This window comes from Cibotium barometz, chromosome 9 (assembly GCF_041138505.1).
Source record: "Cibotium barometz isolate CiBa-2024 chromosome 9, ASM4113850v1, whole genome shotgun sequence".
Classification (NCBI taxonomy): Eukaryota; Viridiplantae; Streptophyta; class Polypodiopsida; order Cyatheales; family Cibotiaceae; genus Cibotium; species Cibotium barometz.
The window spans coordinates 2,770,719-2,794,067 of record NC_141054.1 but is presented as its reverse complement, the minus strand read 5'-3'; the positions used below and the strand labels follow the sequence as shown (position 1 = coordinate 2,794,067).

Here is a 23,349-nt window from a genome sequence, read left to right as displayed (position 1 = left end):
TGATTATCTCGCAAAAGTTACAAGACTTTCTCCACATCTTTCTCATGCTGCTCCGCAGTGGCTGAGAAGACTAGTATGTCATCAAGGAATATGAAAACACACTTCCCAATGTGGACTGCGAAAATCCTAGACATCATCTTATTGAACGTTGCGGGTGCATTTGTAAGCCCAAAAGGCATGACTACGAACTCGTAGTGACCACGCTCTGTCCTGAAAGCTGTTTTTGGAATGTCAGCTTCAAAAATGCGGACCTGATGGTAATCACTCTTGAGGTCGATCTTAGTGAAAAATTTAGCACCGTCTAAACGCTCCAAAATGTACTCTATCCTGGGCATAGGAAACTTGTTCTTGATAGTGAGTTTGTTTAATGCCCTGTAGTCTACACAAAGGCGTGCAGACTTGTCCTTCTTTTGGACAAATAGGATAGGTGTAGCAAATGGGGAGGAAGAAGGCCGAATGAATCCGGCTCGGAGAAGCTCAGATAACTGCTTTTCCAACTCGCTCTCTAAAGTCTTGGAAAGACGATAGGGAAACCTGCTAGGAGGGTCTGATCCAGGGACCAAATCAATGTGATGGTCCTCAAGGCGAGAGGGTGGGAGACTGGGTGGGAGATCGTCCCTAAGCATAATGTCCTGGTGTCTGGATAGGAGGTCTGCTAACTGAGGGACTGAAGATGTAAGGGATGCTACTAATGAGGGAGGGGCTGTTTGAGCACGAACATAAAGGAGTGCTCCTTCTGCTCCCTTGCGGATAGCTCGTCTGGCCTGGAGATGTGAAATCAATGGGATGCCAAGAATGCTTCTATCCCCACGAATCATGACAGGCTCAGGAAAACCTTTACAAATAGTAAAAGTGTCCTGCCCCCAATCGGGAATAGGCTCATACTGACGGAACCACTGAATTCCTAAAATCATGTCACACCCTAACAGAGGGGAGATGATGAAATCTCGTTGAAATGAGGCCTTCTGAACTTCAAAGGCAAACTGCTGTGCCTTCTGGGAAATGTGGGTGCGAAGACCAGGTGTAAACCCGTCCACATCCAAATGATATGGGACTAAAGTGCAGTTCAATTTATTAGCCAACTGGGGAGAGATGGCGTCTTCAGAACTACCCATATCGAAAAGGACTACAAACTGTCGGCCCTGGGCAGAGCCATAAGCTCGGATAAGGCTCTTCTGAGCAGCATCGCTCTCACCCTCACCCTCCTGCTTAGCATCAAATACCACGGATGGCATAGGATGCATGGAAGGTAAAAGTTGAACTGCATTTGAGGTAGTAGGCGGGGCTGGAGGAGCTGGGGAGGCTGTGGCAACTGTGGCAGAAGGAGCTTTGGCAGCTTGTGCCGCTTGCCATTTGTGGCAATCCTTCTTACCATGCCCTATAATATGACAGAAAAAACATCTATTTTCTGACTGATACTTCTTTTGCTCCTCTGGAGGAAGATAACTTCCAGTAATGCCTGCTTTAGCCTTTTCATCAGGGGTTTTCTTAGGTTCTTTATCCTTCTTACCCCCTGAACTGGAGCTATTACTGCTGTCCTTCTTAGCATCTTTAGAAGATGCGTTACCTTTCCCTGACTGTGCAGCTGATTGCTGTTGCTGGGGTTTGGTACTAGACTGAGATGTCTGCTTGGGCTTGCCCCCGTTGAGCTTCATTTCTTCGTTCTGAGCGAGAGTCAGAGCCCGGTCATATGTACTTGGTTCAAAGTTACGAATTGTGAACCGAATGTTGGAGTCCAATCCACGAATGAATTGCTCCATCTTGGCCTGCTCAGATAACCCTAACTGCTGTGCTAAAGTAATAACCTTACCGGAAAACTGAAGCACTGGGGAACCGTTCTGTCTGAGTCCATAGAACTCGTCTTTCAGACCGGTCATGTACTGGGGCGGGAGAAATCTGGTCTTCAGGTCATGGACAAAGATGTCCCAGTCAAAGGCTGTGACACCTGTGGCCTGGTCAGTATGAATACTAGACCAATGCTGCCACCAAGTGACTGCCTCACCAGTGAGATGGGGAGCCGCTAAGTGGACTTTGTCTTGTGGGTCTGTGATCCTAGCTAATGGAAAATGAGCATTAAATTGATGAACAAATTGATTAACTGAAGAATGATCACACTTACCATCATACTTGCTGAAATTCGGTTGACTGCGAATGATGGTGGTTGAAGCTGCTGCGGGATGCTGGCTGGTGACACCTATGACTGGGGAGACTGAGGAGAGCTGCTGATACCTCAAGTGTATGGCCTCCTTTTCCTGTTGGTGTTCGAGTAACATACGTTCTCGATCAAGCTCACGTTGGTGTTCCCGAGCGGCAAGTTCAGCCTGACGCCGGTCTTCGTCGATCCTGCGTTGGGCTTCCTCATAGTCCCGTCTTTCTTCTTTTTCTCTTCGCCTTCGGGCCTCGTCCTCTCTCCTTTGTTGTTCCATCTGAAAGAAGAGGGAGATGTAGTCGGGTGCTGCTGGAGGTGTAGAAGGACGTGCTGCTGCTGCCTCCAAGAGTTGGAGACGCTCCATGAGTTCCTGAAGAGGGAGCGGGGCTTGTTTCCCGTTGAGCGTGGTGTACTGTGTGAAAACCCCTATTCCCATCTCTCTCTCCCCTTTCTCTCTCTCTCTCTCTCTCTCTCTCTATCTTTATCTCTCGTACACGTGGTTGCATCTGTCACTGCATGCTCCGTTGGGCTTACATAAGGAGTCCATAAGATCCATGTCACCGTATAATCCAGTAACAAACAAGCTCAAGGCACACAAACATGTGCCACTCCACATGACCCTTGACGTACACATAAGTCCCCTGCCAACCATGTATCATGTCCGCTTTACCACTTGCACTCCGTGTTGGTACTTTGACCACACACCTTGGATGAGAGGTGGGCTCAAGTAATAAGATAAAACAATCACTTACAGGCATAGATAGCCGTTCCATAAGCATTTCTGCTACACATAGTTTATAGGTATTTCGGCCACCAACTCACACTACCCTCTCAAGTGTCCATGTTCCCTTCCATCTGCACTCTATTGTTCCACCGACACATTGTAGAAACAATCTTCAAGAGAGCACGTAGGACGAGAACACTACACAGGGTATGCTGTGCTCGACATTGCCCTTTGAAGTGCCCATGTTCCCTTCCATCTGCTCTCTATTATTCCACCCACACATGGTAGAAACAATCTTCAAGAGAGCACGTAGGGCAAGAGAACACTGCACAGGGTATGTGAACCATGAGTAAAGAGAGCCATAAACAATGTTTCCTTGAAACCATCTCTAGACAAACAACAACACTTTTCTCCTTGCATAGCTATGCAAGGGATAGTAAACATAAAAAACACTTCATAAATAGCAAAAGCATCAACTATGCAAACTCAAAGTATACTTAGCTTTTCTTTGCCAGGTTGGTCATGAAGCCAAAAGAAGTATCTCCTCACCATATCCTTAAGATATCCCGAGATGTATCTCCATATAGCTTTCCTATAAGCTTGATAATATAATCCACAATATCCATATGGAAAGAGTGCTAAACACGTTCACTTAAAGCCAACTCCATACTTCCAAGATAAATTCTGTGAATTCATAAATCCTTAGACCAAGTTGTCTATTGCTCATGCTCTTGCTTCATAGGCTATGAAGTGGCTGGCCATGCTTAGCAGCAATGATGGTAAGTGTGGTCCCCACTTGAGATCTTTTCTCTTCCTTATTGATAGAAGGAAGCCTCTGCTTCGAAGAAAGCCTATGCTCTGATACCAATGTAACTTCCGGAGGGGCCCCGGGGTTTCGCAAAACACTTGACCATTAATGTAATTAAACATTGAAATTGGCCATAGCCTTAACACATATCCATCATTACTTTGCATAAAACATAAAAGTTGGACAAAACATCCACAAATGCTGAAAATGGAGCTTGTACATGTGACACCGCATAGAGGTCGGAATGGGCTGACCCCCCCCTTGCATTTTATTACCCAAGGAGAATAATATCATGTACAAGCTTTGAGGGCCTTACTCTCCCCATGGGAGATTCCGGATTATCCATATACAAATGTCATAACACAACCCAATACGAGGCAACCAAGCCAGAACACAAGGTGTAGAAATGTCGAGCCACCAATATAAACCATATACCTCCGTGTGGGTATTGATTCTTCCCCAAAAACCACGGGTCTTCATGCAATAGAGCTGGTACAACAAGTACAACTGTCCATTCAGCTTGTACAACAGGTACAATGGTTGGTACAACAAGTACAAGGGCCAACTGGTCATTTGGTTACCCAACTGGTCCATCCTTGCTTTCTCATTATGTGTATACATTGGACTGGCGTCCATGAGAGCTGTGCAGGGGATTGATGCGAGTCATGTGATACTATGGATTTGGCTTTCCGCTGGGACTTGTGCCTGTGTACATGCTCGAAAATGCCTAGAGGATTGGTATTCCATTGGGTTTGGTACTTCATGTACTTGCGTGGAACATGTCTATTTTGGTATAGTCTCATGAATGGGGATTGTCCATACCAATGTTGCATTGCATAGCATCTTGTATTGTGCTTGTTGTTCATTAAATCTTACTATATTGAGTAGCATTGTGTTCAACCGAACATTTCACACGGATCGGTGGAAAGAAGAATGTAGTGGCAGATGCATTGTCACGAAAGAAGAATGTAACAGCTATTTCGGTTGCCTTTCATGGGGACTTGTCTGCGATGCAGGATTTGTATCAAAACGAATCTTGATTTTGCCACTATTTGGGCTGATTTGATGGCTGAGGGTTATCTAATGAAAGATAATTGCCTGTGTGTGGTGTCTAACATGAGGCAAAAGGTTTTGGATGAGTGCCATGCTTCTCCATATGCCAGTCATAGAGGCATAATGCCTACTACGCACATGATTGAGCGGTATTTCTTTTGCTCAGGTATGTGGAAGGACATAGAGGTACATGTATATGCATGTATCACTTGTCAAAAGATGAAGTTTGATAGGTAAAAAGCACTAGGGTTGCTTCAGCCATTGCCTATTTCCATGCAGCCATGGAAAAGTATTACAATGGATTTGATTATGGATTTACCACGGACCCAACAACAATCGGGGACAGGTTTAGCATGCAAGCTCACTTCTTACCGATCAAGAAGACCATCAAAGCTGAGCATATGGTTAAGCTATATCTTGCATAAGTGTTGAAGCATCATGGAATGCCGAAGTCCATTGTAGAGGATAGAGATCCCAAGACTACAAGTCTCTTTTGGTGGGCCTTGTTTGACAATATGGGCACCAAATTGGACTACTCACATCAGCTTATCACCCCCAAACGGATGGACAAAGTGAGGTTGCAAATTCAGCTGTGTTGGACCTCTTAAAATGTTATGTGGTAGATCAAAAGTCTTCTTGGGAGAAGTACTTACCGCTTGTGGAATCTGCATACAACACCATGGTGAATGCATCTACGGGAAAGGCCTCGTTTGAGATTGTTTATGATAAGGTGATTTTACCACCCATCCTTTGCACAAAGGATGAGATATTTGCTGCTGATGAGTATGTAAGAGACTTGGATATTGCCTTTGCTCAAGTGCGGATAGCCATTGCAAGGTCACAACACACACATAAAAAGGATTCCGATGAGCCTGACAAAGAGGGTGCGTACCCTAAACTTGCAACCAGGATAGCCATTGCAAGGTCACAAGACACACATAAAAAGGCTGCCGATAAGCATAGAAGGCAATTTGATGTCAAAAAGAATGATTAGGTATTACTGAAATTCGAGAAAGAAAGACTTAGAAGAGGCTTGACAAAGAGGGTGCGTGTCCTAAACTTGCAACCAGGTACTATGGGCCTTTTCGAGTGATCAAGAAGATGAATGAAGTGACTTTTAGGTTGGCAGTTCCTAGTCATTGGTATATACACAATGCTTTTCATCTGAGTCTCGTCCGCAAGTATGTAGAGCCGGAGCCCAGTGAACTGGTCATTGAGGATCCCCCAGAAGTGGATGAGTTTGAGGAGATTTTGCAGCCAGAATAGATTGTGTATCACAAGGAACACAAGCTTGCTGGAGGCAAACTTGTTAGGCGTTACCTTGTGAAGTGCATGAACTATCTTTCCATCGATGCTAAATGGGTAGATGAAGGGTTGTTTAGAGATTGCCCGCACTTGTGATGCTTTTCAGTTGCGGACAATTGTTTAGAAGCTGTGCAAGGGGGGGAGGAGGAGGATTGTCACCATTTGGCCACCCAACTCGTCCACCCTTGCTCTCTCATTATGTGTATACATTGGACTCATGGTAGTTATGCAGGGGATTGATGCTAGTTATGTGATACTTTGGATTTGGCTTTCCGCTGGGACTTGTGCCTGTGTGTACATGCCTGGAAATGCCTGGAGGATTGGTGTTCCACTGGGTTTGGTAGATAAGGCGGTGAAATGCATTTTCGTGGGCTACAGTCATGAGAGTAAGGGTTATAGACTTTATGATCTCTCTACTCACAAGATTACCATAGTAGAAATGTCATATTTGCTGAAAATTTGGTTCAGCGTCTTGCCTCTCCACATAAGCAAGTTTTTGGTGACCTGGATGACTTGATTCGTCATCGTGTGACATTCCTACATTCTGAAATTTCTGGACAGTAGAGTTTGGAACAGCAAACACCTCCAGATGAGCTTGGAAATCAGCCCATAAATGAGCCTTATGGACATATAGGTGTTGATGAAGGTGTAAGGGATGAACGGACAACCATACAAGAGGCTAGAACAGTCCTTAGATGGCTGATCTATACCCTTGAAGAAAGCAAGCTTGGTGCTCCTTTTGAGAGCAAGACGACAAGGGCAGCAAGAAGAGGTGAATCTAGCAGCCATAAAGTGGATTATGCTTGCATGGATAGCGTGTTTGATTCTGAGGAACTGTCCTCTTATGAGTAGGCTCATGGCAATAAGTGATAGAATGTGCAGCGGAAGAAGGGAAAGTGGAAACACAGGAGAGAGAGAGAGAGAGAGAGAGAGAGAGAGAGGTGAGAACGTGCTCTCAATATCATCACCAAAAGAAATACATGTCCTGAGCAAGAGGGGAGAACCTCGTAAGTGAGGGACTGCAACTAGACAAGCTAGGCAAGCAATGAATATGTGAGGGAGGCATGCCGGCTATATATACTACTACATGTAGGCAGCTGATTGGAGCAAAAGACCTCCACGACTGGGAAAAATATCCAGGACAATAAATGGGGAATAAATATGGGTAAAATATGAGTGAGGGTGACCAGCCCCTTTGATTAACATGGCCAGCCGTAGAGGCTAAAATAGGACACCAAATAGGAAGCCAACAAGAAGGGGATGATGTCTAACACCCCCTCTCAGCACCGGATGTTGAGCAAACTCCAAAAAGCTAGAGACGCCGTCCTCGATTAAAGATGAAAGACTGCAGAAACAGGTACCAAGAAAGCTCCACAACCAATCTCCTTAGCAACTCAGCTACAAAAGAAACAGAACAAGCTGCTAGGTACACCGCTCCTCTAGAAGAAAACAACCATATAGGCTACGACGTGCTGCTCCAAATAATGGTTCCAAACCCAAGTGTAAGAACACTCCCCAAAGTCGAATGTCCTGTATCCAGCCTGGAGAAGGAATGAAAAACCTCAAAACCAACCAAGATCAGATCCTGTATATAATCAATCCTGGGAGAAGCAAGTTTCTCCTCAGTGGAACCCTCAAAAGAAATAGAGTCAATCTGCTCCAACTCTGTAACAAGAGTAGCCAAATGCTGTATAAAAGCATCCTCTGAAAAGGTCGGCATCGCAAGATGTAAAGACTCTGTAGAAAAGATGGGGTCCATGTGCTTAAACTCCATAACATGAGTTGCCCAATGCTGTACATAAGTACACACCACTGAGGTGGGCATCACAAGATGAAAGGACTCCACATCCCCCTCTGAAAAAAGATATAACCTGATTCTGATCCAAATCCAAAACACTCCGGAAGTACCATTGTGCCCCAGGCATGGTTAGCAACCACAGATCCAAAGCATCCCACTGGGTCCAAAAAACCATCCTCCAAAACAATTAACCTGCAGAACTGGTAGGGGGAGGGGCATCCTCAGAAACATCACAAAGAGATGCAGAGATAGACTCCTCACAATGAGGAAGGGAAGCAGGAATATAAACTGCAGTGGTAACAAAGTCCTCAAAAGCATCACAGATAGACTGTTCCAGAAGTAGAACGAGATCCCAAGAATCAGCAACAAATAAAGGATCCTTGTGAAAGGATCACACCGCAAAGGGCAAAACACCCTCCTTGTTCTGCAAATACTGCAAAGAACACAAGCTTGGAAAAAATAAACTCTGCTCAGGATCTCTGAAAAGATCACTGCTCTCCTCGAGAAAACTGGAAAACTCCTGTCACAGAAGAAAGTCTCCACGGATACAAAACAGCTCCCGAAACAGATCCTCAAGTGAAGTAGCTGGAGAAAGGTCCCTTTTGAGTGTAGAAAACTCTTGTGGGAAGCAAAACGCAGCCAAAACACTGCTATCCAACAAAAATAGCACTCCACCACCAACAGAAGGCAAGGAACATGTAGAAATCGGGAAAACGTGTAGGCGAGGAACAAAACACAAGTATAGATGCTCCAAAATCAGCAAAACGTTGACTGAAATCTGAAATTCAGAATCCTCCTCAAGCACCAAACTGCCTCCAAACCCACAATCCAAACAAGAAACCCCCTCTGCAAGTGATCTGTGTCCACTGGTGAAGAAAACGTAGCCAAACAAGGGCTACAAACCTGAAAATTCAGGTGAACCAGTGTCCATACCTCCTATGAGGAAAAACGCTGAAGAGAAGATACCTTTGGGTCCAATAGATGAAGCCCAAGTGAAGTTAGAGCTACCAGCAAGATCGGTTCAGAAAAACGCAGCAACCATGGCTGCAAATCTGAAAACGCAGAGGTATAAGGGGCTATAGAACGGGCTGAATATGGAAACGCTGAAGCCTTAGATCAAGAACTGCTGCAGAGAACAATCAAAGGGGGGGGGGGGGGTGGCACAAAATATAACCAGAAGGTACAGTCAAAAGGGAGCCCAGAGAGCTCCAAGATCAGGGCTGGGAAAGCAAGCCCAAACAGGCCAAAAGACGCAGCCTTTTTGGGACAGCTATGTTGCTGTCCAGACCTTTAAAAAACGCATGAGAACCCTGGAAGATGCCACCAAGAAGGGCAGGTATGCTGTCCAGAAAAACACCCCTGTCAGGCGGGCAGGTATGCTGTCCAGAAAAACACCCCTGTTAGGCTGCAAACTGCAGCCCGCTGAATGGGTATCAATCAGCCCTTGAAGAAACGCAAGCTTCAACGCATGAACACAAAAAACACAGATATGAAGAGGTAGAGTAGGGACCATCCAACGCTGAAAATCAGTGGCGCTCTGATACCATGATAGAATGTGCCGTGGAAGAAGGGAAAGTGGAAACACAGGAGAGAGAGAGAGAGAGAGAGAGAGAGAGATGGAAACATAGGTGAGAACCTGCTCTCAATATCATCACCAAAAGGAATACATGTCCCGAGCAAGAGGGAAGAACCTCCTAAGTGAGGGACTGCAGCTAGACAAGCTAGGCAAGCAATGAATATGTGAGGGAGCCATGCCGGCTATATAAACTACTACATGTAGGCAGCCGCCTGGAGCAAAAGACCTCCACGACCTGGAAAAATACCCAGGACAATAAATGGGGAATAAATATGGGTAAAATATGAGTGAGGGGTGACCAGCCCCTCTGACTAACATGGCCAGCCCTAGAGGCAAAAGTAGGACACCAAATAGGAAGCCAACAAGAAGGGGATGATAGCTCAGTAGCTTTGATGCAAGTGAGCCTTTCGATGCTACCATGTATAGCCAGGCTGTGGGATACCTTATATACTTGTATTCGACACGTCCATATATAGCTTATGGTGTTTCCGTGTTGAGCAACTTTATGCATAGCCTAGGGACTAAACATTGGCAGGCTATCAAGCGCATTTGCAGATACCTCCAAGGTACGCAGACTTTTGGATTGTTTTATGCGAGGGGATGATTTTCAGCTTTGCACTTACAATGATTTAGATTGGACTGGCGACGTTGATACATGACAGTTGACCAGGGGTTTTTACTTTTTGTTGGGGAATTCTTCCATTTCATGGCTTAGCAAAAAGCAACCTACAATGGTGACATCTTCATGAGTACAGAGCAGTCTTCATAACCACAGTTGAGTGCATATGGTTGAGGAGGCTACTTGATGACATGTATGCATGCCATCAGCAGGGTGGTACTCCCCTACTTATAGACAATCAGAGTGCTATAGCTATTTCACGGAATCCAATTTTTCACGCACGGACCAAGCACATAGAGGTACGTTATCATTTTGTGCGGAACAGGCTTTATGGAGGTGATATTAGCCTCATCTATTGTCCATCACAAGACAACCTGGTAGATCTCTTCACGAATGTGCTTCCTCGTGAGAAGTTCAAAGCTTTCGCAAAGCTTTGGGCTTGATTCCTTTGGGGGAGTGATCTACTTTGTACATATACATTTCCACCACAAGGGGGATTTGTAGGAGATACGCACATTTGTAGTGGAATTGAATGTAGGAGTTAGGAGGTAATAGTGCTAGGCACACGGCCTTATAGCATTTAGTTTGAGTGGTTAAAAAAAAAAACCTTAGAGTCACTTACACTTTTATAGGGACACATGGCACATTATGCTTGGACCCCTTTGGGCCTTTGATTGAGGGGCTTTTACTTTAGCTAATGAAACAATCCTCACTCATACACTTTGTATTTAGATTTATGAGGAGAAATGAGGCCTTCTTGTTTGTGGATAAAACTAATTAAGTTTGTTAACTTGATTGTTTTGCCATAATCTTATGTTTGATAAAATCTTCCACTTTTGAAAAAGTAAACTTTTTTTGTATGAATTTGTCTACTTTTCCATATCATGCTTTGCATGTGGTTGTGCTACTTTGTGTTATGGGTTGTATTGAATGTTCCATTTCCATTCAATTATCTATTTCAGTTGTCTTATGTACCTTAGCTCACTTGTAGACCAAAATTATGTTTTATTCAATGTTTACGTGAAGCAACAAACAAATTTGGAATTTCCAGACAGCCAACATTATATGCTCTTTAAATGGCCTTGGATGGATCCAAAATCTCATGTCGGGATACATCTATGGGTGGGCATCCATATGAAAGAGAAATCCTCAAGTAAAGCATGCAACTATTTCAACAAACTTGGTCATGGATGTGAATATTGCAAAATCCCAAATCCTATCATGTGTATTCCGTGGAGGGGAGGGTATTTTGTGAGGTTTATAATGAATTTTCAGATATTTTTCTAGACTGCACTATCTTATGGATTGCTTCCTATGAGAAGTGATAATCATAGGATCAAGCTCATTCCTCGAACACAATCCATTTTAAAGAATCTACGCCGATTGAGTTTCATGGAAGCATGCGTTGTGAGGCAACTTTTTAGAATATATCCACATGGAGGATATTCGGCCAAGCATGCCCCTTTGGGGAATGCGAGTGATTCTAGAATCTTTTCACAAATGTGAAGTCCTTGGACATATATGCTTTATGGATTTTATGCATTATGAGATAATGCCATTTTATGTTGCACTTAGTGGATGTTGGCAACTATGCTATTGGTGATGCTTTGCTCCTAGAACGACCTGTAGCTTTTGTGAGTCAAAAGCTAACGTTTTTTTTGACAAGGTAACCTTGTGATGTATGTATATAATTCCTCACTTTGGTATTTCTGCAAGGCTTCTACCTTTTGTGGCTAGAAGGTGCTTTAAATGAAGTTGTTGTGAACTTCAATTTTGAAATATGATAAGGGAAATGATCCATAGAGAATACAAGGAAAGCAGTCGATAAACTCACTGGCCCAACCCATAGGCCATCCCCGAGTGTAGGAGAGCTAGATGGGTAATTATACTTGAGTTTGACCCCTTCCATCTCGCGAGTCGCAAGATGCCTACTGGTCATGGCCTGTACTATGTCCAGCAGACAGCTTGTATAGGCCTCATGCCTGTTAATAAAGATGCCTTAACAGATTACCGACAAATTCTCCAATAGCCAATTTCCAACTTGTGTTACATCTTGCATGACCTATAGGATGATATTAAAACCATCCCTTAGCCTTCCATGCAAGGGATTTGTAACACTAGCCATCAGTGAGATTGTTTGGAGTCGTCCTTTCCTGCCATGTATCACTTTACTGAAATTTATTATTCCTAAACTAGGGTTTTGGGTTGCAGGCTGCTCAAGTTGGCTTCTCCCATAAATGGGGGTTTACAACAATAGTGAGTTGGAACTTGGGATCATGTAGGAAGGGTGGGAAAATTAATATTCAAGACTCGTGTCTGTTTTGGCTGCAACTTCTCATTGGAGTTTGATCCCATGGTATAATGCATGTGTGTGTGTGTGTGTGTGTGTGTGTGTGCGTTCACGTGTGTTAGGGGTATTTTGGCACAATTGGGCATGAGTTAAAGAATTTGGGCATGTTCTTGGATTCATCTAGGTAAATCTTTATGCTGCATTAGCAGACATACAAATTTCACATTGTGAAGTTTTCGTCCAAGTTGCGGGCGGGTTGATATCGTGTTAATTCTTTCTATCTTTAGTGGTGCATGTCCTATCAACTACCTTTTTGTTATAATAATTCTTTCTATTTGTTATGATCTCTTAGTGCTAGGTTTCATTATGACTGATTTTGCCCTGCATCTTCGGAGCTCTATCAAAAACTCAGTACATCCTTTGTATGAATGTATGCTCTTATGTGTGTGTGTGTGTGTGTGTGTGCGTGGGGGGGGGGGGTGTGGGAGCATATTATGATACCAAGCTCTACACCCACTATTGGGCACTGATGACATTAGTGGGGATGTCGTAGTATCTAGTCCTTACTATGCATGATAGAGTTGATGGTTTATTGTTTTGTGGATGACTGCCATGAGGCTGTAAATTGCACTTTCTTATAAGGTGAATTTGGGCATGTTCCTGGATTCATGTAGGTATATCTTTATGCTGTATTAGTGGACATGCAAATTTCACGTTGTGAAGTTTTCGTCCAGTTGATATCGTGTTAATTCTTTCTATCTTTAGTGGTGCATATGCCCCATGAACTACCTTTTTGTTGTAATAATTCTTTCTATTTGTTATGATCTTTTAGTGCTAGACTTTATTATGGTTGAGTCTGCCCTGCATCTCCGGAGCTCTGATAGAAACTCAGTACACAGACCTTTGTATGAAGGTTATAAATTACACTTTCTTATAAGGTGAATTTGGGCATGTTCTTGGATTCATCTAGGTATATATAAGTTAAAGAATAACAAGCATTAAGCTCTTGGTTCTTAAGACAAGTGCATAGATGCTACGTGACAGTGATGTTATGTTTTTTGCTAAACAGGGAATGATCCCGATTATTTCAGGAGTATCTTTCGAGTCTCCCGGAAGACATTCGACTACATATGCTCTCTAGTAAGGCAGGACCTCGTATCCAGGCCTCCATCCGGTTTGATCAACATCGAGGGAAGACTGCTTACTATTGAAAAGCAAGTGGCAATTGCATTGCGGAGACTGGCATCAGGTGACCCGCAGGTCTTAGTCGGAGAACACTTTGGGGTGGGCCAGTCGACGGTTTCTCAAGTGACATGGCGGTTTGTTGAGTCTATGGAAGAGCGTGGTCGACATCATTTGAAGTGGCCGGACGCCTTGGAGCTGGAGAAAATCAAAGCTGGCTTTGAACAGCATGATATACCGAATTGCTGTGGAGCTATTGACGTGACACACATCATCATGACATTGCCCTCTGTGGAGTCTTCGGCTGATTGGAATGATAAGGAGGACAATTACAGTATGGTTCTGCAGGCCATTGTGGACCCAGACATGAGGTTCCGTGATATTTTGACAGGGTGGCCTGGAAGCATGAATGATTCCCGACTACTGCGAAATTCTGGGTTCTTCCGGCTTTGTGAAAATGGGCAACGGCTGCATGGGCAGCCCAAGCAACTCTGTGACAGCAGCCAACAGGTTTGTGAGTTTATAGTGGGGGATATGGGTTACCCACTTCTGCCATGGCTGATGACGCCCTTCCAAGAGGATGACCTTACTGATGCCAACACCACTTACAATGAAAAGCATGCATCTATGGCGGGCATAGCTGAGAAGGCGTTGGCACGGCTGAAAGGAACATGGCGGATCCTGCACAGGGTGATGTGGCGCCCGGACAAACACAAGCTTCCACGCATAATCTTGGTTTGCTGTTTGCTGCATAACATTATCATAGATCAAGGAGACGAGTTATTGCCTGGTGTTGCTCTGCTAGAGCATCATGATAAGGGGTACAAGCAGCAGATCTGCCAATATATTGATCCTCGAGGAAAGGCAGTTAGAGACACTTTGGCAGGGTTCCTGCATGAGAAACATCAACCCTTCAGTGGATATTCTTCATGAATATATCTCTTTTTCTTACATAATTATTGATACCTTACTTAATAATAGCCAAATTCTTATGTGAAACCGAACCCAAAGTCGAACCCTGACCCTCACCCTAAACTAAATGCATTGACTTAAAACCTAATCCCCCTAACCAAAAGACCCTTTACGTACATAAGTTCTTCCACAATGTGCAACGCAAACATAACCTAATCCAGGTACAATTTAAAAATTTACAAGGGGGTTTTGGAAGTGTGTTGGGTTCTAGATTATTTACAACTGGATTATTTACAAGGGGGTTTTGGAAGTGTGTTGGGTTCTAGATTATTTACAACTGGATTCTAATTTGAACCAGTTGTCTGAGTTGGGTTCTAGATTATTTATAACTGGATTCTAATTTGAACCAGTTGTCTGAGTGTGAGCTAGGGTTAAAGTTTCCTTGGGCTGTATTAGGGTGTTTTTGAGCTAGGGTTAGAACTTCTTTGATCCGAGATAGGGGCTAGGTAGGATTTTTTAAATTCATTTCATTTTCTTAAAGGCCATCTTAGTCTCCCACACTGGTTGTAGCTAGCTCCTAACAGTATTTGGCTGTATGAATACCTGAATTGTGGGTCTCATTCCTTTCTACTTGTGAGTTGGGCTTTTCAATATCCTTCTACTTACGAGCTAGGGTTTATAGAAAGCCTAGGGTTTTCAGATTCATTTTTGCATGTATGACCTATAGATATGAGATACAGTGACTCCCATTTGTGGAGATTTAGGCTTATTTGAGATCTAAACCAAGTTTGACATCCATTTCTAGTGTGGTTCTCCAAAATCATTTCCCACGGTTAAGCACTTTTTTCTTAATTGAGCGAAGATTTTAACTATTTGTACCATGAGCTAGGGGTTTTGGAAGCACCTCTCTCTCTCTCTCTCTCTCTCTCTCTCCGTGTGTGTGTGTGTGTGTGTGTGTGTTTGTGTGTGTGTGTGTCTCTGTCTCTCTCTCATTCATGTAAGGCTAAAATCTGAATCTGTAGGCCATGTCCAGGCCCTCTCTCAAGGTGTGCTTACATTATGGTATCATACAAAGAAGTCGCACTATGGGATGAATGGGTAGTTGGCTTCACCTTCGAGGTAGTCCTCTTCTATTTTTGCACTTAAAGCACCGCATACAAGGTTGGGGGCTTTGTACTCCTGAGTTTCAATCTTCATGTATTTTCAAGACCGCATGCATTTCATGCAATGTTGCATTACGCACGAATGTCTAAGAAGAAATACACGTCCGTGGTTGCTTTCACATTTTTTTGGGAAAAAAATTGATTGAAATTTTTTTGAGAGCTTTGGAGTATGGGTCTTTCAGGAAAAAAAAAAAAACCGTAATTGTTGCATGCGGTGAAGCCTTGGTACTTGATCCAGCCCTAAGCCTAGTGATTAGGAACATTAATACAAATACAATGAATATACAGGAGAGAGATGAACTTTATTTTCAATACTTTGATATGGTACAAAAAGATGCATATGTCTCTACAAGTGCTATGGCCTTCCAAAAGAGAACGGACTTATGACTTACTAGACTATCTATTGACTGACTTTGACCTGCCCCAAGGTGGGGAGCGGATGATTATGCCTATCTACAGGCCTGGCCTTTTATGGGTCAGATGAGTAGTTGTCGGCCAGTTCTATTTGTCCACAACTGGTATAAAGATGCTAAAAACCCGGAGTGCTCATCTCGACCAACCTTGCTGATGCCCATTTCTGAATAGCAAAGCGATGGCCAAGCACTCTTGTGTGTGGGCTTGTTAGAGGTTGAGTCTGAGTGATGCTTCTAAGTCTGCTAGTGCCCTAAATGTACTCTATAATTGCTACCTAAATCAGGAATTAGATAGCCATGACCATAGTTGTGCACATGACAATAATGTTGAGAATTTTTTTCTTTCTCCAACACAACATCATTAAAATTAACATTTTTTGAAGGTCCAAAAGCTAGAGGAATGCAGTTTTGAGTCTGTAGATGTTGTGTCTTAACAAAAAATCCTAGAGATTCTCATATATCAAGAGAGAATTGCAAGAAAATACAATTTTTGTGTTAACACAAATAGCAAGACGTTCAAAGAAGAACTCAACAAGAAGAAATGGATAATAGTTTCAAAGTGTAGCTGTAAGTTGATGTTACAATTGATGGGTGGTTACTATCTTCCACTCATGCGTTGTTGTGAGGGAGCTTAGTTTTGATCTTGAAAGATATTGAGATGGAGGATTGTTCTCGCAGATTCAACTTCTTTCTTTGATTGGAAATCTTATGTATTTGGAAAATTCTAGTGCTGGGCACCCGCATCCTTTCTTTGAAAGATTACTCCGCAGGAATAGAGAATTTTGTTGAAGGGGGGCCGGTTGTTTCAGTTCCAGAGTGGTGTCTTGTGTATATGATTTTTATTTTTCAGCATGTGATTATGTTTAATGGTTGTGGCCGTTGTTTGAATATTTAAGTTCAGATTGATGGTCATGTAAAAGTGTGTTGAAGATCTTAGTCCTCTTGGCCCGATTTGCTTACATTGGTATTAGAGCACATCTTCTCTTGTTGACTAGGAAAGAGACATCTTCTCTTGTTGACTAGGAAAGAGCTTCAATAGACACCCACGATATGGACAGATCTGTCTTGTTGGGCCATGACTTGCAGAAATTGTTTGAGAATATGGCTTCAGAGTTTCAAAAGACTCTAGATGCTTAAAATAAAATTTTTAATGGAAGAGTTGGATGAACTTTGGAGCGGTTGGCTTATTGAGAGGCCTTGTTGAGATGCTACCGTTGTTTCCTTACGTGGAGAAGTTACTCCGTGGCAAGGTGGCCAGAGTTATGGTCCTCAGCTAAGTACTACATTAGATATCAGTTGTACCTTTTGTTACATACATACATACATACATACATACATACATATATATATATATATATATATATATATATATATATATATATATATATATATATATATATATATATATATATATGCTCCTTTCCCTTATATATATATACATATATATATACATACTCATCCTTTCCCTTTTTGCTTTCTTTTAAGCAAACTCATCCTTGTTTGAAAAGGTAAGGAGAAAGGTATCTGTTTTGAAGCATCTGAAGATGGGATGACAAATCTGGAATTGGTTTATGGAACTATTTTGAATATATTGGTGGATCTGGCCACTGCCTATATCTAGCTTTCTTAAAATACGTCCTACATCTAAGGAAAAGAGTTTTTATTTGAAATTTGGATCATTCCATAGCAACAAATATTGTATTTTTTTTTGGGATTTTGTCTCCCAGACTTCTTTGATATCTATTTTGATGAATATCGGTGGCTGGGATTAAACCTTGTGCCGTGCATAGGTGAGATTGACACCTGAAGCATGGCTAGTCATGTTGAAAAACTAGCATGGACAGCACTGCCTAGAGGGTTGTTCTCGAGTTTCAGTGCTCATGAAGCCTCTAATAGATCACGCAGTGCTTGGTGGCTAGAATAGCTCCTGGTGGGAGTATTCTTTGACTTGAAGAGCGGTGCTCTCATTCATGGTTGTGGCAGGATGCTACAGATAGCTTTGGTACTCCTAATTAGACGAACGAGGCTTGTATGACTGGTACCTGTCTGACTCAAGAGGCAGTCAAAACACCGAGCGACTGAAATCGAGTGAGACTAAAAACCAAGCAACTGTAAGAGAAATATATAGTTTTGTTACATGAAAAGTCCCTTTCAAGAAAGTCTATCTCATACCTCTTAGAAAAAAAAAGGTCTCAAGGTTGGAAGTTGCAGTGTGCATGGTGCTGACATTCAAAGGAGGCTATGGAGCCCTTGTCTGTTAAGGTTTTGATGAAAGGTGTTTGAGATTTTTGAGGGAGAACATGGCAAGTCATCACCAAACAAGCTCTCTTTTTTAAAAAAGTTCTCAAGGTTGGATGCTGCATTATGCATGGTGCCGACATTGAAAGGAGTTTGAGATTCTCAAAGGAGGACACAATAGGTTATTACCAAACAAGCTCGTTTTCTTTTTAAAAAAAGGTCTCCAGGTTGAAAGTTGCAATATACATGGTGCCGACATTTAGGGAAGGCTATGGACCCCTTATCTCTTGAGTAAGACATTTGAGATTCTCAGAGGTAGGATGTGGCAGGTCATAGGCATGCAGCATAGTTAGTGGCATTTGAGATTCTTGAGGGAGGACCCGACATGGCCATTATTTCACATCTCTAGAGTTTGAACCATAGCAAGTGGTAAACATCAGGACACTCCATATGTTGTTTTGCAAGTTTAAGGCGGTTTCATGATTTACCGTTACGAGATGCCTAATAATTCGTTACGAATGAGATTGCCAAAAGATTAATTGTTACTATGGCTTCTGCCTAAACCTCTCTCCTAGTCTATCTTTCGCTTTTGCTTACCTTAATTCATTCTCAAGAATTCGCCCTCTAAGGTGGTGCTCTTCACATTACAAGCTCACACCTACGCAACACATGAAGCGACCTTCACTGCGCGAACCTGTATGTGCTCATAGCACACTTGGCTTCTGTATCTACATAGCCTGCCTTCATGGTGGGTATTGATGGTATTCAAATGACTCATGGTATCCAAATTAAATTAATAGAGTTATAGTTATGATGATACCCTTTGCTCCCTCCTCAGCTGGCTTTGACGACATCCATTGCGGCATTCACGCTGTTACAACTGGCCTTTATGCTTGCATGGCCTTTGCAGCTTGTACACGAAAGAGTGTCCGCGCGTGTGCCTGGGCATGTGTGTGGACACCACGTGTTAGGGTTAGTATAATTGTGATCTTTTTTTATAGGATAGTTTAGGGATCAAGGAAGCCGGTAGCTTGTAAAATAGTTTAATTCCTTTTTTTGTGAAACTTTGTGACGGCTTCAAAAAATCTCTCAATAGTTGTGCATCACTAAGTGTATTGGTGAGAGCAGAGAAGACCAGGATACCACAAGAAGTTGCCTGCCTGAATGGGAAGCTAAGACGATGGGATACTCAAGAAAACTGAATCAATTGGACGTTTTATGTCAATTTTGTGGTTCTTTCAGCCCTCTCAGTGAGGAGCCTATTTCTGTAAAAGGTGTTTCCGTCTCACAACAGTTGGAATGCAACGAGTGAGCACCTTCATGTTCTGTTGAATACACTACAGGGTTTTTTTGGGGCTCTTCATGTTCTGTTGAATACACTACAGGGTTTTTTTGGGGCTCCCAAAATGTCTATCTTAATGTTCTTCTTTGTGCTTGCGTGGAAAGACTCGGCCTCCATCTTCTTGGGCATTTTTTAATTTATCACTAAGATAATACTTATCTATTATATGAGAAATATTCCCCACTTGAATCCCTTTCATGAAAACCTCAACAGAGATAAGGGACCCATAGCCTCCCCCTGAATGTCGGCACCATGCATACTGCAACTTCCAACCTTAAGACCTCTTTTTTTCAAAGAAAAAGAGCTTGTTTGGTGATGACCTATCGTGTCCTCCCTCGAGAACAAACCTCAATGGACAAGGGGTCCATAGCGTCACCCCCTAAATGTTGGCACCATGCATATTGTAACTTCCAACCTTGAGACCTTTTTTTTCTAGAAAAAAGAGGTATGAGAGAGACTTCCTTGAAAGAGAATTTTCATATAACAAAGCTATAAATTTCTCTCACAGTTGCTTAGTTTTTAGCCTCACTTACCATTAATCTAACACTTAGTTCCAGCCATCCCTAAATTCATATGTTCTAATGTGTTTAAATGGATAACTTGTAAGTAGTTTTGTGCTCGTAAGCTAGTATGGCTGGGACATGATGGCTGTGATTTGGCGTGAGCAATTACTGGGAAGGTTTTTCTTTTAGTATTTTGGCATTAGCGGGATAGCTAATGATTTTGGTATTTTGGCCATGATATTTACTACGAGGTATTTTTGTATTTTATTAGCTGCCCACTTTTGTTATACATGGGTGTGGATCTATTTAATTGGATTGCACGTGAACTAGTCCTTAGGGGTTTATATGTATTTTTCCTTAGTGATTTCTATAGGAAGGATTTATTCAAGATTTTGGTAAAAGCAACTTTTATTTATTTTTGCAAAGGGGCAAGCCCATGTAAGAGCGTGCAACTATTTTTTGCATATAGGCTATTTTTGTTAATAAAGACATAAAGACCCAAGAAGTGGGAGGATGTCGACACTTCTTTGAGGGGGAGGGGAGGGGGGGGGGGGGGGAAAGAGGGAGGGGGGGAGGGAGAAGATTGCATCTAATAGTGTGTTGAAGATGATGTGTACTCTATCTCTTGTTTTTATTTTTATTCTCAATCTTTTCTATTTGATTCAAGTCTTTGGTTTATTCCTTGATGTATTTGTGAGTTTGTTTAATTTCTTCAAAAAGTACATGAGGTCCTTTGACACCTGTGGAGGTTAAGATTTGATATGGAGTCTTTACAGAGGTTTAATTGGCTTGGACATGCTTGAAAGATAGCCACAAAACATAAGTTTCAAAGGGATTTTATTCATTTATATGGTTTATAAGGTTTATGATATATGTGTACACATTCACAGAAGTTTGGGCACCCAACAATTAATAACTTATAAGTGAATACACACTAGATATGGACTATTTCAATGAATTATGGACAAAACACAAGTTCGGGCACTTTGGAGCTACAAATAGCTCCACGAGTTGCAAAAGAGCATGGGAAGTTATTTTGAGTTGGTCGACGGGTAAAAGAAGAGGAGAGAGCTATGTTTAGCTAGCCAACTTAATGAAGTGGGTAATTTCAACTAATCGTGATTGCATACCTGCATACGTCTGGCATGAACATGGGATTTTCCTTCTCTCTTGCACTAACATTAAGGGTGGTGGTTTATTGTTTTTTTTGTTCTCGATAGTCTCACAGCAAGCTATACAGTACTCTCTCTACATAAGTAAGGCTTCCCTAACTCATCCCAAATAAGAACAAGCTCTTCTTTTTCAAGTGTTTACGTGCTAAAAACGGAAATTTTAAAACTAGATAGCATGGTTTGATAAATGTGACTCTTTATGCATGCTTTTGGGTGCTAGAGATGTTTTCATGGTGACTCGTGCATAGATGGCACCCCAAGGAGCAATTCATTGTGAGAGGCTCCTTGCTTTGCAAGATATCTTGGATTACAAGTGTAGATTTCTAAAAAACCTAGCCTTGGATTATAAATGTAGAACTTAATGAGTTTTTGGGATAGTGATCTCACATATTCATCTTCTTTATTTGATTGGAAATCTTATGTCCTTGGAATATTCTGGTGCTAGAAGATTACTCCTAAGGAATAAAGAATTCGATCGAAGCGGGGCCGGCCGTTTCAGTCCTAATGTGGTGTTCTATGCATATGATTTTATTTTTTAGCATGTGTGATTATGTTTAATGATTGTGGCTAGTGTTTAAATGTTTAAGTTTAGGTTGATGGTTATGCAAAAGTTTGTTGAAGGCCTTAGTCCCCCCAACCCGGTTTGTTTACATACCCAGTTTTACTAGACCCAATGGACCAAAGGGTAATGATAGACCTAACATTAGTGTAGCTTCTAGACCCATATCAGGTCATTTGGACGCTTGTCCAAGCCTTGCAACTTGAGGATAATGTGTCTCGGCCCTTTATGCTTAATGTGGTCGATATTGATATATCATCTTACAATCACATGTAGCTTAGTTGGGATGATGCCAAGCCACCTAAGTCATCTTTAAACAATCTGTCTACACATGACCTTACAATGGTATCCAAATCGAGCTCTATCGGGTGTTCGTAATACTCTATGACACATTGGTTGCTTCTTATAAAGGAGCCTTACTTTGTAGAGCTAGTCAATAATCGCACAATCAATCATGACAATGGTGGAGCATTGATATCCAACACCTCCCCTTGATGTCCAACCTTGATTCAATGTTGAGTTAATGAAGATGCTTCAAAAGATCTCTTCTAAGCTGAGTTAATGTTGAGTTAATGAAGATGCTTCAAAAGATCTCTTCTAAGCTGAAAATATTCGTATAGTTCTCTGTTGTTGGATAGTAGAGCATCTTAGTCTCTCCATCTATGACGAGCTCGTGCACAAAATGATTCTAGATCTCAATGTGATTTGTGTGAGCATAGACCATCTCAACCTCTCCATCTATGATGAGCTCGTGCATAAAATGATAATGGATCTTGATATGCTTTGTATGAGCATAGAACATTGGGTTCTTTGCAATAACCATGCAACTTTGGATGTTGCATTGCAACTCTATTGGTTGTCGCTAGATTGCACCCGTGTCCCCCAAAATCCTCCTAGGCCAAACTTTTTCACATGAAGTAAAGCATTCCACTTTGTATTCAATCTTTGTAGAGGAAAGAGCAACTGAAGTAATTGTAGGCTGCTTTTAGTTGATTCACGAGATAACTCAAGATCCAAGGAAGAATCAATAACATGTTATATTATCTTGATGTCATAGTCTCTTGCCTAATCTAAGTCACAAAACCCAGCTAAGGTCTTTTCCAAGTGTAGGAAATGACGTGCTCCTACCTCAAAGGTACTTTAACACCCATATTCTTGCGTTCTAGTAGTTCTCTCGAGGCTGTTTGAAAACCTTCTCAACATAGCAACTGCATTGCTAATGTCTAGTCATGTGTTGCACAAGAGCCTCCTATACTCCTATACTGCTTCATATTCACCATTGGAGAAGCATTTTTGTAGATAGCTTCGCATCAATGGAAGTTCCCATTGACTTGTACTCAACCACACTAAATGAATTCACAATGTCCCATAGTTCAAGTTAGATGAAAATACAACTGCTCTTGTTAGACCTCCACCCCCAAATAAAAATCTATTAGCCGAGCTTTGTCATTTGAAAGTATTCACTCAACATCTCCTTTATTTGCAAGATCTTATTTTTATGGTTCCCTATTAAGATGAGGTTGTCCACATAAAAAATGATGAT

The 23,349-nt window shown here is 42.1% G+C and overlaps 1 protein-coding gene across 1 annotated transcript in view; it reads left to right on the top strand.

Moving 5' to 3' along the window:
- The window catches only part of LOC147635162 (protein ANTAGONIST OF LIKE HETEROCHROMATIN PROTEIN 1-like), a 36,411-nt gene extending 21,817 nt beyond the window's left edge, over positions 1-14,594 (top strand). Inside the window, exon 2 of the mRNA XM_086802346.1 lies at positions 13,392-14,594. Coding sequence (XP_086658472.1) covers positions 13,392-14,437 — 1,046 coding nt within the window. The 3' untranslated portion in view covers positions 14,438-14,594. The remainder of the gene's footprint in view (positions 1-13,391) is intronic.
- Positions 14,595-23,349: the final 8,755 nt, after the last annotated feature.